The 13761-nt window shown below is 37.3% G+C and overlaps 1 protein-coding gene across 10 annotated transcripts in view; it reads left to right on the forward strand.

The window, feature by feature from the left end:
- MCTP1 (multiple C2 and transmembrane domain containing 1) overlaps positions 1–13761 on the forward strand; it is a 564668-nt gene that overhangs the window by 334434 nt on the left and 216473 nt on the right. For 6 of the 10 annotated variants that reach the window (XM_027545593.1, XM_027545588.1, XM_027545590.1 and 3 more), the window contains 3 exons: positions 4335–4412; positions 10432–10602; positions 13139–13269. In XM_027545593.1, the coding sequence (XP_027401394.1) occupies positions 4335–4412; positions 10432–10602; positions 13139–13269 (380 nt within the window). The remainder of the gene's footprint in view (positions 1–4334; positions 4413–10431; positions 10603–13138; positions 13270–13761) is intronic. The other 4 variants (XM_027545591.1, XM_027545595.1, XM_027545596.1 and 1 more) reach the window with 1 other exon arrangement.

Below are 13761 nucleotides of genomic sequence, written 5' to 3' on the forward strand. Positions count from 1 at the left end.
AAGACTTGCACCAGGACCAACTTTGTAAGCACTGCTTTCTCTGGGTTTCCCTTTCAAATGACTTTCTCAGCATCTTGTTTTCACTTTCTGCTTCCAAATTAGCCTTCTACTTATCAGTACTTTCCATTTGGTTGTATCCATCTTTAAGTATTCTTCATTAACCTTTCTCATCTCTTAATCTGTCTTATTTTAGAATATCAAATATGAGAATTTAAAAGATAACTTTTTTATATCTGCAGTACAGTGATCTACTGTCTTTTTTTCTGAGCATATACTGAGCTACAAACAAATGGAGTCATAAAAGCAGAAACTTTAGAGGTCATTTATGTTACCAGTGAGCAAACTAAGGCCCAGAGACATGGTGCCATTGCTCTGAAGTGCCTAAATGGTATCATCAGGACAAATATTTCTCTCCTTCTGAATGTCAGAGAAATAAATGTTTTGGTGAAGACATAAAGCAGCAGAGTTCTTTTGGGGCTGATGAATAGAGATTCAGCACATAAATAGAGCTGCCCCTTGGTTAATCTCTATTGACAGCCTTTCAAATTTTTCTTGCGTTATGTGATGACCCTTCTTCTGTGCAGATCCTTGATCCACGAAGGGATGGATGTGTTTGAGGGCTATAATGTTGGTGTGTTTGAGGTTCCATTTTACAAAATCAGTGACCAAGTCTGCTTTGAGTGAGTGTGATCTTTCATATTCTCATTCAAAGGTCACTCTTATAACTGACCTCATTGCTCTTTGTGCGAGCAATGTTTGTATTCTGATGAACTTTTGGAAGAGATGTGTATAAAAAGAGGTTTGCCATATTTTCAGACACACAGGAATCCTAAACAGCTCAGATAAAATCTTATATGAAGAGTGTATGTGTGCTTTGGGAGTTAAAAGAAAGTGATATGAAAAAAATTGTCAGCTTATTTATTATGTAAGGATTAACACTTTGTCCAGGAGATGGTACCTGAATTACATTGAGTGAAGCTGAATCCTGGTGAGAACTGGCTCAACAATGTCATAGCTACTTGCTATTATCTTAATTTCCTTGAGAGCAGAATAATGGAGAGAAAAGAGTGAAGTGATATGGGGATATTCTAATTTTTCCAAAAGCATGTCATTTATAATTTATCAAAACGTGGTATCTGAGCACACAAAACATTAAGCAATGGGTATGGCAATTACCAAGTTTCTCATGAAAGGAATAAAAATATGTGAAACCAATTGGATTGCTCTAAGTCAGGATTTCATTAAAGACATTTAAGTTCCCATTAAAGGATGGTAATTCAGTGAAGTTCTTTCAAATATTTAGTACATTTAAGTTTCTTCCCAGTTATTTCCACTGACTAGACATTTAGATTCTGATGACTGAGAGCTAATTGAACAATCCATCTTATGAGAGTATTACAGTGAATTAAAGAGAGATTTTAATATTGTTTAAATGGAGAAGGCTGGGCTAAGCCAAGATGCCCCATATAAAAAATGGAGAAATGGATCATAATATGAAATGAGTAAAAAAAGTGCATAGAATACAGAACAATTCAGAGTTAGTCAGAGCGCTACTTTATGGTAGGGTCAAACAGAAGTTTGGTTGAAGGAAGACCCTGCAGACCAAGGAGAAGAGGTATTGAGGTATTTGCTTTGTAAAACAAGAATGTGATCCTGTGCAAAAGTGCTTACATCCTGAACAACTCAATATATGACATACCCAGGAAAAGTTCAGGTATTATTTCTGTCAATAGGTATGATACTAATAAGGCCCTCAGGAAAAAAATGAACTTTTAGTTAAAAACCTCAAAAAACTGTCTCTCTAAATCAAATATAAGACTTATTATTTCTTTCCCATACCACTGAAAAAAATTTACAGATTACTTTAGCAAACCTACAAGGTTACAACCTACATGATACTTCTATTTGTATATATTTTGAGCAAATACACTAAAAGCTTAAGATCATTTTTGGGGGGGCACAGTTAAGTTTAGAGAAGGTAGTTAAAACATCTGAAGTACACAGAAATACCTTCCTGACAACATAAATTGAATCAAGAAGCAATAGACATAGGAAAGAAAGTTTACAGATAAAAACCTATGAATCTCTCTAAGGATTATAGCACCAGTGAATCATCTTCTAAGAAAAAAAGGGATCGAAGGTTTATTATTAGATGAGACACTTCAGACCAGGCTGGACAAAGCACTGGGAGGGTTTTCTGTAAAGGCAATCCTGCTTTGAGAGGGTGGATGGACCGTAGAACAAATCTACTTGTTGGACTTCATCATCCAGGTGCAATTCACTGGAATAAACTCAGCAGGAAAAGGGAAAGATAGAAAATGCCTGTGCTGGGGTGAGCTCATAATTGCTCCACGCTCCAAGCTTTGCAGCACAAAACAGTCATTCCAAGCTGTCATTATCTCTTCTTTGTAGTGTCTTATGGATCATTTGATTAAATAAAGGCATGTGCACCTCTGTGCTGAAAATAGAGAAAAGGGCTGTCTCCACACACAACCATTGTAAAGACACAGGCTATGTCTTTCTCTCCAGTTTCATAGTGTCTGGGTCTCATTTAGAAGGATTAGGTTTCACACAGGTTAAAAAAAAATCCAGGATAACAAAAGCCAAGGATTATTTGCACACAACAGGGAGCAGATTGGTATGACTGAGTGTCCCTTTAGCCACATGTTAAGTCTAAATAGACTTTTTTGGTTTGGTTTTCTGTTTTAATCAGGATCTAGAATAATAGGAATTTATTATTAGTGATCCAATTTTTTAAGGAACAGATTTAGTAAACTTTATTCATGAAAATTGGAATTTAGAGATAGTCTTAATTTATATGCAAAACTCCACAACTTCACCACCTTTTTAATGAGACTATAATTTATGATGGAGTGCAGCTAACTCTCAACTGCTTTTGCTTAACAACATATGCTAGAGGTATCACCTCTTGAAATTTTTTTCTTTATTTAAGCCCTTGATTAGCCCTTCTTAATAACCTATACCCAAGGTTGTATTTCATCTAAATATAAGTCAAAGTGTTTCAACAAATCCTATACAAATTAAATGCATTTTTTGAGTTGAACTTATTAGACTCTGTCCAAAAATTGAGATGTAGTGGGAAAAATAAAAAATTAATTATCAGCAATTCCAAATTAAAATCTCTGCTTTGCCAATTTTAGTCATTTGGCATTAGGTAGGGTATTTATCCGGAGAAGGCAATGGCACCCCACTCCACTATTCTTGCCTGGAAAGTCCCATGGATGGAGGAGCCTGGTGGGCTGCAGTCCATGGGGTCGCGAAGAGTCGGACACGACTGAGCGACTTCACTTTCACTTTTCACTCTCATGCATTGGAGAAGGAAATGGCAACCCACTCCAGTATTCTTGCCTGGTAGGCTGCCGTCTATGGGGTCGCACAGAGTCGGACATGACTGAAGCGACTTAGCAGCAGCAGCAGCAGCAGGATATTTATCTTCTCTGTTTCTCAGTTTCTGTATCTTAAAAACACTTGTCATGAAAAACACGAGATTGTGAAAACTCCAGCACTTAATAGCTGCTCAGTACATCTTGATTTCTTTGTGTGAACTAACCTAATTCAGTCCTCCTCATTGATATTAGTAAAGCTGAGGACTCCCATCATAATACTGTCCAGCTGCTCTAGAATTCAATTAATAGAAACTTTTAGCTCCACTGTGATAATTTCTTTCCATTTTTTCTTTTTCAGCTCTATCTTTTTTATCCACCTCTTGTTGGAATTGGTCTTGGTAGTGAAGGGAACTTTGGGTTTGTTTTTTTTAGCAGCAAAGACAGCAAAGATAAGTGTTATGTGGGGCAAAATTTCTGTTACTTTAGGAATATCTCTTTAAATATTAAAAGAGATTCACATGCGGGATGCAGTTAGTATGATCATAGTTATTGCGTGTCCATGCAACATTTATTCTCCTGGAACTTTATCACCATTTTGACATTGGAAGAAGTCTCCCAAAATTTGAGGGCAACAGACTTGGGGAAATTATTTTTCTTATGACTTCTCCTGCTGTACTTCTTTTCTCTGCTATACCTGTTAACAAAACCCTGAAACCACTCAAGCGGAATCTATCACCATATAATCTGTCCTTTATTTCCTTGACCATTACAGCATAATGTTACTAAAAAATGGTGGCTGCAAACTATCGTTGCCCTGGCATTTGTCTTCTTTGTGCTAGGAGACATTTTCTGACAGTGACTTGAGATGCAAATACATATTTCTTTCAAATGATTTTTTGCTGGAGTGATGTAAACTCTGATTGACATGAGGTGTTGAGAGTTGCCCAAAGATTTCCCCTATGGCTCTGATCGTTCATTTCCATCCAGACATGCGGCAGGCCTGCTCTTCCTGTCCTGGGCTTCTGCAGAGCAGAGCTTCAGAGTACTCATTACCAAAATGCACAAGTAAGTTCAACAAGTTTGTTTATTTTTTTTTCTTCTGAGCTTGCATGAGCTGTGAACTCTCATGGCTGACTTGCTCTTCTGAAAACCATCCCCTATCCTAACATCTTTTATGTGTATGAAAAGGGATTGAAATCTTGAATTCATTTTCAAGGCATAATGTACATAAACTAATATTCTGTTTAAATGCCAGCTCGCTAATTCTAAAATCTTACATGTCATTGACTAATTACTTCAGACTTTGAAATTTACATTGTCACCTGATATCTTAATATTGTTTATTAAATATGAACTTGGATGGATATTCCTTATAAGAATGGATCTCCAACTTCAGCGTACAGGAGAATCACATGTGCACTTGTAGGAGAAACACAAGAAGTGCTGCCCAAAAGAACTGAATCACATCCATGAGGATCAGGCCTGGTGATTTCAACAAATGGCCCACAAAAACTTGGGAATTACTGCTTTAAAGGTTCAAAGAGTACTTCTTCCTTTTATGGAATTGGTTCTTTGCTTCAAAGCTGGGTTGGTTTTCCTTTTTATTCTTCCTTCCTTTTTGCTTTCCCTCCTCTAATAGAGTCCTATTTCAATAAGGATGTAGTTGAAAACATTATCTTAGATGATGAGAACCCACTATAATATGTTGATTTTACTGAGAGGTTTCTTAGATGTATTTAACATTCCTTGTCCTTTAGGTGCTCAGTGAGTAACTTTTGGTTGATTGGTTATCAATCATTCAGTTAATATGTATTATTTAGATATATCCTATTAGAAAAACCATTAGCAAAGGAAATAATAATGAACCATATAATTTCTCAGGGACCTCCTACTTTTCTCTTTAAATGCTCCAAATATCCAGACCAATGTGCTTTCCTAATCGGTAAATTTAGAAGCAGGACTAAAGAAGGACTTTAATTAGCATTTATAGCATCCATACCAGAGAATGGATGTCTGCAATTATAGCAATTAATAGTAGTTGTTAGAACATAGGAGAATCCCAGTGCACATGTACCTCAGAACTTTTAAAATGGGAGGGGGCTGTTCTCACACTTCAGTGTGCATCAGAACCCCCTCCAGTGAGGACTGGTTACACCAGAGCAATGGGCCTCACCCCCAGAGCTGATGGTTCCATTGTTCTCAGGCAGAACTAAGGAATCTGAGTTTCTAACAAGTTCCTGGGTGACACTGATGCCATTGGTCTGTGGACCACACCTGGAGAACTTTGCTGTATGGAAGAAGGAAGCTTAAAACAGAGAAGCAAATGATTCAGAAGTTACCATGGGGAGTATTAAAACTACTGCTTTAAAAATTTGCTTGTTTTAGTTGTGGCTTTCCATTTGTTCCCCAATGAACAAAGTTCCCCTGAAACTTTGATGTAAAAAGTCAACAAAACTAATAACTATCTTAAGTGGATAAAATCTTTGTTTATGGAATGTACTTTTTAACATTCAGGCCCCCAACACACCCCCCCTGACCACCCCCATCAGACACACAGAGAGTGGTGCTCTTAGTCCATCAGGGCCTGGTGTACAGTCTAGAATCCATAGGTAAGAAAACTGAGGTCTAGAGAGGGAGGACCATGCCCAAGTCACATAGTCAGAAATTGCTAGGAAGATGCAAGTAGACATTTGTGCTAAGCCCTTGTCTCTTTTCCTACTAGTAGCCTAAGTTTAAATTCTTAAAGAGGTGGGAATACCAGATCATCTCACCTGCCTCCTGAGAAACCTGTATGCAGGTTAAGAAGCAACAGTTAGAACTGGACATGGAACAATGGACTGGTTTGGTATTGGGAAAGGAGTACGTCAAGGCTGTATATTGTCACCCTGCTTATTTAACTTATATGCAGAGTACATCATGAGAAATGCCATGCTGGATGAAGCACAAGCTGGAATCAAGATTGCCGGGAGAAATATCAATAACCTCAGATACACAGATGATACCACCCTTAAGGCAGAAGGTGAACAAGAACTAAAGAGCCTCTTGATGAAGGTCAAAGAGTAGAGTGAAAAAGCTGGCTTAAAGCTCAACATTCAAAAAATAAGATCATGACATCCAGTCCCATCACTTTATGGCAAATAGATGTGGAAATAATGGAAATAGTGACAAACTTTATTTTCTTGGGCTCCAAAATCACTACAGATGGTGATTGAAGCCATGAAATTTAAAGACACTTGTTCCTTGGAAGAAAATCAATGACAAATCTAGACAGCATATTAAAAAGCAGAGACATTTTAATACATGCCAACAAAGTTCTGTAGAGTCAAAGCCATGGTTTTTCCAGTAGTCGTGTATGCATGTGAAAAGTTGGACCATAAAGAAGACTGAGCACCAAAGAATTGATGCTTTTGAACTGTGGTGTTGGAGAAGACTCGTGAGAGTCCCTTGGACTGCAAGGAGATCAAACCAGTCAATCCTGAAAGAAATCAATACTGAATATTTTTTGGAAGGACTAATGCTAAAGCTCCAATAATTTGACCACCTGATGAAAAGAGATGACTCATTGAAAAAGACCCTATTGCTGGGAAAGATTGAAAGCAGGAGGAGAAGGGGATGACAGAGGACAAGATGGTTGGATGGCATCACCAACTCAATGAACATGAGTTTGAGCAAGCTCCGGGACCTGGTGATGGACAGGGAAGCATGGTGTGCTGCAGTCTATGGGGTCGCAGAGTCAGACATGACTGAGTGATTGAACAACAACAAAGCCTAAGTTTATATCTTCCCTCTTTACCTTGTATTTTTATTTCAAGTTCCTATTATTCAAATATAGGCTAAATATTTACCTGTTTTATGACTATGTGTGCATAGTCGCTTAGTCATGCCCAACTCTTGCAACCGCATGGACTTTAGCCTGCCAGGCTCCTTTGTCCGTGGGATTCTCCAGGCAAGGGTACTGGAGTGGGTTGCCATTTCCTGCTCCAGGAAATCTTCTTCACCCAGCAATCAAACCCGGGTCTCCTGCGTTGCAGGCAGACTCTTTACTGACTGAGCTATGAGGGAAGCCCCTTTATGACTATGCAGTTAGTCAAATCACAGCCAAATTACAAAGTCTCTATTTAGAAAATAACCATTTAACAAAATAAATATTGAAAAAAATCACTTTAAAAATGATATTAGGTTAGTATGTCTTGAGACCTCCCCCCTTTGTTTTTCTTTTAGCTTTTTATACAGGTCGCTTTAATTTGCACATTCATTAGCCCTGTTTTTGTTAAGCAATTGTCTCCCTCCTCTACCCCTTAGCTTCTCAAGTCATTTTGGGACTGTTCCTCCAGTCCCAAAGCACATTTGCTAACAGCTAGTGGCACTAGGTAAAGCCTCCATGAAGTTCATTCTGTTTTTGTGAAAGCGTGATGAATTCTATGGAAGGCATTCCTTTTCATCTTAAAAGATTCGTGTTCTCATGTCAAGAGGAGCATGCAAGCAAGTGTTTCAGACATAGTACCATTTAAGAACCTCACTTAGCATTGCTAACCAGAGTCGCTTTGTAACCTGGATTGTACCCAACTGTTATTTGACGACCACAGCGTATGACTTGTGCTGCTAGATGTGTAGAAAATGTCCTAAGAATATCCATCTGCAAGCTGGAACATTGTAAGTATGAATACATGTGCTCATATGGCAGAGAAGTAGAAGGTGATGTCATGTATTAGCCATGTAGGAAAGTGTAGACCGGAATGTTGTTTCAAATGTAATCAACTCACCTTTACTGGAGAGCACCATTTAGTAACAATATATTTAAATCATGATTACTTTTAAACCTTGGGGAGAGTCTCTGCCCTAATGACAAATATTGGAAGAAGCTCAGAAATAAAGGTCAGAAATACTGGTTCTAGTCACATATCCATCATTTATTAGGCCAACCACTCTGAGCCTCAAATCCCTCATCAGTAAAGTGAAAATAGCAGTACTTGCCTTTCTACTTCATAGACTCTTAGTGGAAACCAAATTATATAATGTATATATATGCACTTACAAATTCTGAAGCTCTATATAAATAAATAGTTTTTAACTGCTTGGTCTTTAAGATAACTGTTTCTTCTTACTTGCCAAAAGTTTGTTTCTTTCTTTGCTACTGCTGCTGCTGCTGCTACTGCTAAGTCACTTCAGTCTTGTCCGACTCTGTGCGACCCCATGGATGGCAGCCCACCAGGCTCCCCCATCCCTGGGATTCTCCAGGCAAGAATACTGGAGTGGGTTGCCATTTCCTTCTCCATCTTTGCTACTAATGCTCCTTAACAAAAATTTCAGTCCCCCAGTTGACAACTTGATTCTCTAGAGTCTGCTGTGGTCTCAGTAGCAGCAGAAATAGATAGATAGGTAGACAGACAGACAGGCAGACACATACTGAAATTGATTGCTGCACTATATGAAATAAGTAGCATGAAATCTTAGAATAAAGGAAAACTTGAAGATTATTTGGTGCAATGAATTCTGAACAATGATTTTAATCTGAGGTATCATTGGTTCAAACAAAATCGATGAGGTAACCCAGTGGATAAATCAGATGGGAGCAGGGGGCTTCACTGAGGTGGGGTATGAGGTCCTGTGGAAGGTACAGGTGCTCCATGTAACCTCGATTTCTCTTCAGATCACAGGTGACATTGCTCCTGGGCTCATGGAGGTGAGGGATGTGTAGGCAAAGCCTTGCATTGATATTAATAGGCAGAACCACCAAGCAGAGTTGTTCAAACTTTACTGGTCACCAGGATGGGGAAATATACAATGTGATTTAGAAAGATTTCCATGGAAATGTTCAAATATTAAAAGTATTATCTTTTGAAGAATGTAGTTTTCATTTTCCTAATAAGCATCCTAAAATGCATGACTTTTGATGATAGATAAAAATGGCTATGGCATTGCTATGGTGTAGGAAAAAAGTAAGAATTCAGAGTGGGAGGGGGAATTATACAAAATAGACTATAACTTTAATGTAGAAGGAATTAGGCCAGAAATAGAGATAATCCATAATTTATAGTACTTTGAGATTGGAAGAAACATTGAATTTCTTCATGAAATAACTATAAGTGAAGAAAATGTGCTTAACAACATGAAAAATATAGCAATTTTTATGAGACTTCTTGGTTTTGAATCCAGATTGAAAAGGTCTTTAATATTTTAGCTACTTTTTCTGGTTTGTTTTATATGCTGTTTAGTTCAAAGAGATTACGTGGCCATTTTTAGACTTGCTGATTTTTAAAACTTTTGAATTTGTCCACTGATTTCAATATTGTCTTAGAATCAAGCAACTGAAAATTATTAAAGAAAATGTTCAAATACTAAAGTGATAAATAAATCCAGAAACATATACCTGCCCATATAAATCACATAAGTAATTTTAAAATTTTGTAATAAAAGTTTCAGGCATAAGCAAGACATCTTAGGAGGAATATTGAGTTTATTCTGTTCTATGATACCTTAGTTTTTTAGTGAGCTGAAACTCAGTTATCTTCTCTTGTAGAAATAAAAAAGCTTTTAAATTGCTTGAATAGAACTTAAAACTAATCTTGGAACTAAAAACCACCTGTAAAATCCTTTTGTAAGATGAAAAAAGAGATTTAAAAAAATCATTACTGACAATTGCTAGCTGTGTTTATTACGATTTGTAATAATAAAAACTTTGAAGCAGCTGAGACAGGAAAGAAAACTGCTACCAATTAAAAGTTACATATCACAGTGTGGGTGAGGCCTTTTATATTTATATATTAATACATATTTAAACACAAGCATATTTGACACATGTGCAAATATCCTTCAATAGTCTTCAAGCATTTGCATGTAATTCTGAGTTGAAAAACTAGACTTTATTTTGAGTACACACCTCTTTTACACAGCAACCTTAAATTTATGAGATGATCATTTCATCAGTATTGATTATAACCTATTAATTATTTTTAATTTCAAAAACCCATAACTGCCAATTTTTTATTTTTGAAAAACTGTAGCAACAGAGGAAAGGGTCATGCCAAATGCGGTGTTTTGGTATAAAGCACAATAAGCTAATTCTGTTTTCCTTCACCACAAGTTTCAGACTCAAAGTTTACGTCTGTCAGATGTGCACAGAAAATCACACCTTTGGAGAGGAATCGTCAGCATCACATTGATTGAAGGGCGAGACCTCAAGGCGATGGATTCAAACGGGTTGAGTGACCCCTATGTGAAGTTCCGACTTGGGCATCAGAAGTACAAGAGCAAGGTGACCTGTCTCTTTTGTGTTCCCGTCAGTGCTTGGAAGGCAGTGGCTGGTTAATAGCCACACTCTTTGAGACATGAAAACACTGGACACTTTTTAATGCTTTACAGAACTGCTTGTGAACATTATGTCAGGAAACAGGATCAACAATTGTATTGCATTTCTTTTTGTGCTATGAGACCTTTGGTAAACCGTTCCTCTATGTCTCAATTTCTTCATCTATCACACAGAATAATACTAGAAACTATCTTTTGAAAAAAAAAAAAAAAGGCTGGAGCAAGCCCAAGTCAATGCCTGGAGCATAAAATGCTCAGAGAGTGTTGGCTGTGCCTGATACTAGCACACAAACTACAAAGAGCATCATTTGACGTGCAGTAAAAATCTTCACGCAGTACTCAGTACTCTGAACCATGTTATTCAAAGTGACTTACACTGACGAAGATTGCAAGGTTTTAAAATTTCATTCAGAAATCAAAGGGCCAAGTTTCTGCTGCCACTACAGCAAAGTTACTTTGCCTCTCCATACTCCCATTTCCTCATCTGTGAGAATGAGAATGAAGATAATGCCTACCTAATAAAGTTATTGAGAAGATGGAATACTATATGTCATGTATGTAAAGGGTTTAGAATATTGCTTTGCCCACATAAATAATCAATTGTAGTAGCTGAAGGAAGGGGAAGAGTAAACACATTGTGTAATAACACATATTATTAGTAATAACATATTAAATAATCATATTATTAACAGAAGTAGTAATAATTAGTAAAGGTCAGAGTTGTCTATATGTGACAGTTACATTTCTCTGAGTTATATCTAAACACAACCTCTTGAATGATCAGCTTCTCCAGCTAGTATGCATTGATAGCTTGGGATAATTGATTGCATCCATCTTGTATTAAAAATCACTTTCTCCTTTGGGAATATCTTCACCTTTACATCACAATTTTTGTGAACTTTTTATCAACAGCCTGCCCAGGTTCATTTTGGCCCGGGGACTTCTCATCAGTAACATAGATGGTTAGAAATACCGCAGAGTGATTTGTTAGCAGGTTGATTGGTCACCTTGTTGAGTGTCCCCACTGAAGGAGAAGACATCACTTCTGACCTACAGGAAATCATATGGAGAAGACAATCCTAATAAACTGAAAACCTAGTCTTTTTTGGGCCAAACAAGCAAAACAGCCCACTCCCCCAAACACTGCAGGAGTTCATCTGAACCCAGTTATGAGACATTTGAATCATCATAGTATCCATCCAGTGTCATCTTTTTTTTTTTTTTTCTGCATTGGGCTTAATAATAACACTCTAAAGAAAGTACTGATTCCCCAAAATAGATACCTATGACCACTTTCATCTTGTCCTTTATCAATTAACATTATTTCCATGTTCTGATAGGCTTAAAACATTACTTATTTTTATAGTTCTGCTCTTTAGATGTGAAATATGAAACCCAGCTATGGACACGTGTCTCTCTCTGCTCTTTCTTTCCATGATGTATTGCAGATTAATTTCAGATTATGAACTTTAAAAATTGTGATTCATTTGCATTACCTCTGCACATAACATACTTCATTGCTTTCAAAGTCTTTACATCTGAAGATGTGTCTCTCATACATTAAAAAGAGAAAAGGCCACTACAGGCCTTCCTGCTAAAAAGAAAGAATAGAGAAACAAATATGAACGAATGTTGTCCAGCTCAATGAGGAGTGAAATTTTAAAACACATCAGTATTGGGTCACTTTATTCATTGATTCCACCAGGTGTCTAATCTAAATACTTGAAGGTACAAAATTGCACATCAGATATCCTTCTTGTATATGCAACATGGAGATTATACACACACACACACGCTCATATTAATTCACAAGCATTTTTGGCATAGCGCCGTGGGGCAAGAGATCTGAAACTCTACTCAAAGACTTGAGTTATAATCTAGGTATTAAAAGTTAATGACTGTGGCCTCACTTAAACTTCAGGTCTTGGTTTCTCCATGTATAAAATGGGGATGATACATCAGTGCTGTCATTCTAAGATAAAAGTTTGCCTGGCCACCAAAAACTGACTTTTCCCCCCTCCTACAGAACTTCGTTGTCTATTTTCTTCACTATTCTATTTGAATTCTATAAGATGGAAGTAAGGGGGGAAGAAAGAAACTCTAGAAATCCTCATCTCCCTTTTCTATAAGATCACAGACTTTGAGCTATATCTTCATGCATTAACTGGTTATGTAAAACAAGCGCTGTTATCTGAGTGAGCTACTTCACTTGGAGACTGTTGGCCCTTTCTATATAATTCGTGTCTCTCATCTGTTGTTCACGATGAGGAGAAGGTGCCTCTTGGTCTTTAGGATACGTCTTTTTGGGTTCTTTCAGACCATATGCAGTAAAAATGCTGACATCTAATGTCCATCATTTCTGGAAGCTCTCATTCAAATCTCACATGCTTTTCTAGGTAGGACCTAAAGTTTGATTTATGTCTCAAGTTGCATTTTTTAAGACTGATACCAATGAGATAGTAATGACATTTTGGTTTTTCCAGATTATGCCCAAAACATTGAATCCTCAGTGGAGGGAACAATTTGATTTTCATCTCTATGAAGAAAGAGGCGGGATCATTGATATCACTGCCTGGGACAAAGACGCCGGGAAAAGGGACGACTTTATTGGCAGGTTTGTGCAATTTGGTATTTTTGATTCATCCTAGAGAGGGTAAGGTTTTTAAGAAGAAAATTTAGTCTAAGTCTGGTATTATAACTGGTCTTCACTGTTTCGAAGCAAGGGATCTTACCATGGGAAAGCAAGGCTTGGGTGACCTGAAAAATAGATTTTGAAGACTGATCAGTAGGTGGCAGTTTTGACCAGTTGATGGACAGGCTACTTGAATTTGATATCCAGAAATTTTCTCCCGATGTTGGGGACATAGTGCATGAACATTACAGGAGTTGAGAAAGAGGAATCTCCTTTGATGTACAATGCTTAAAAGGAACAAGGAGCATATTCATAGTGTGCAGAGTAATCGGAGATGATATTGCTTTCCATAAAGCATATTGTGACCATAAAATGTATTGTTTCATCCAGCTCCCTGCAAGGTAGAGAATCTTGATAATCTCCTAGGAGTTCACAAATCTCCCAGGAGTTCAAGTGTTAATGAAGGAAGTGTGT

Source organism: Bos indicus x Bos taurus, chromosome 7, assembly GCF_003369695.1.
Source record: "Bos indicus x Bos taurus breed Angus x Brahman F1 hybrid chromosome 7, Bos_hybrid_MaternalHap_v2.0, whole genome shotgun sequence".
In the NCBI taxonomy this organism is placed as follows: Eukaryota; Metazoa; Chordata; class Mammalia; order Artiodactyla; family Bovidae; genus Bos; species Bos indicus x Bos taurus.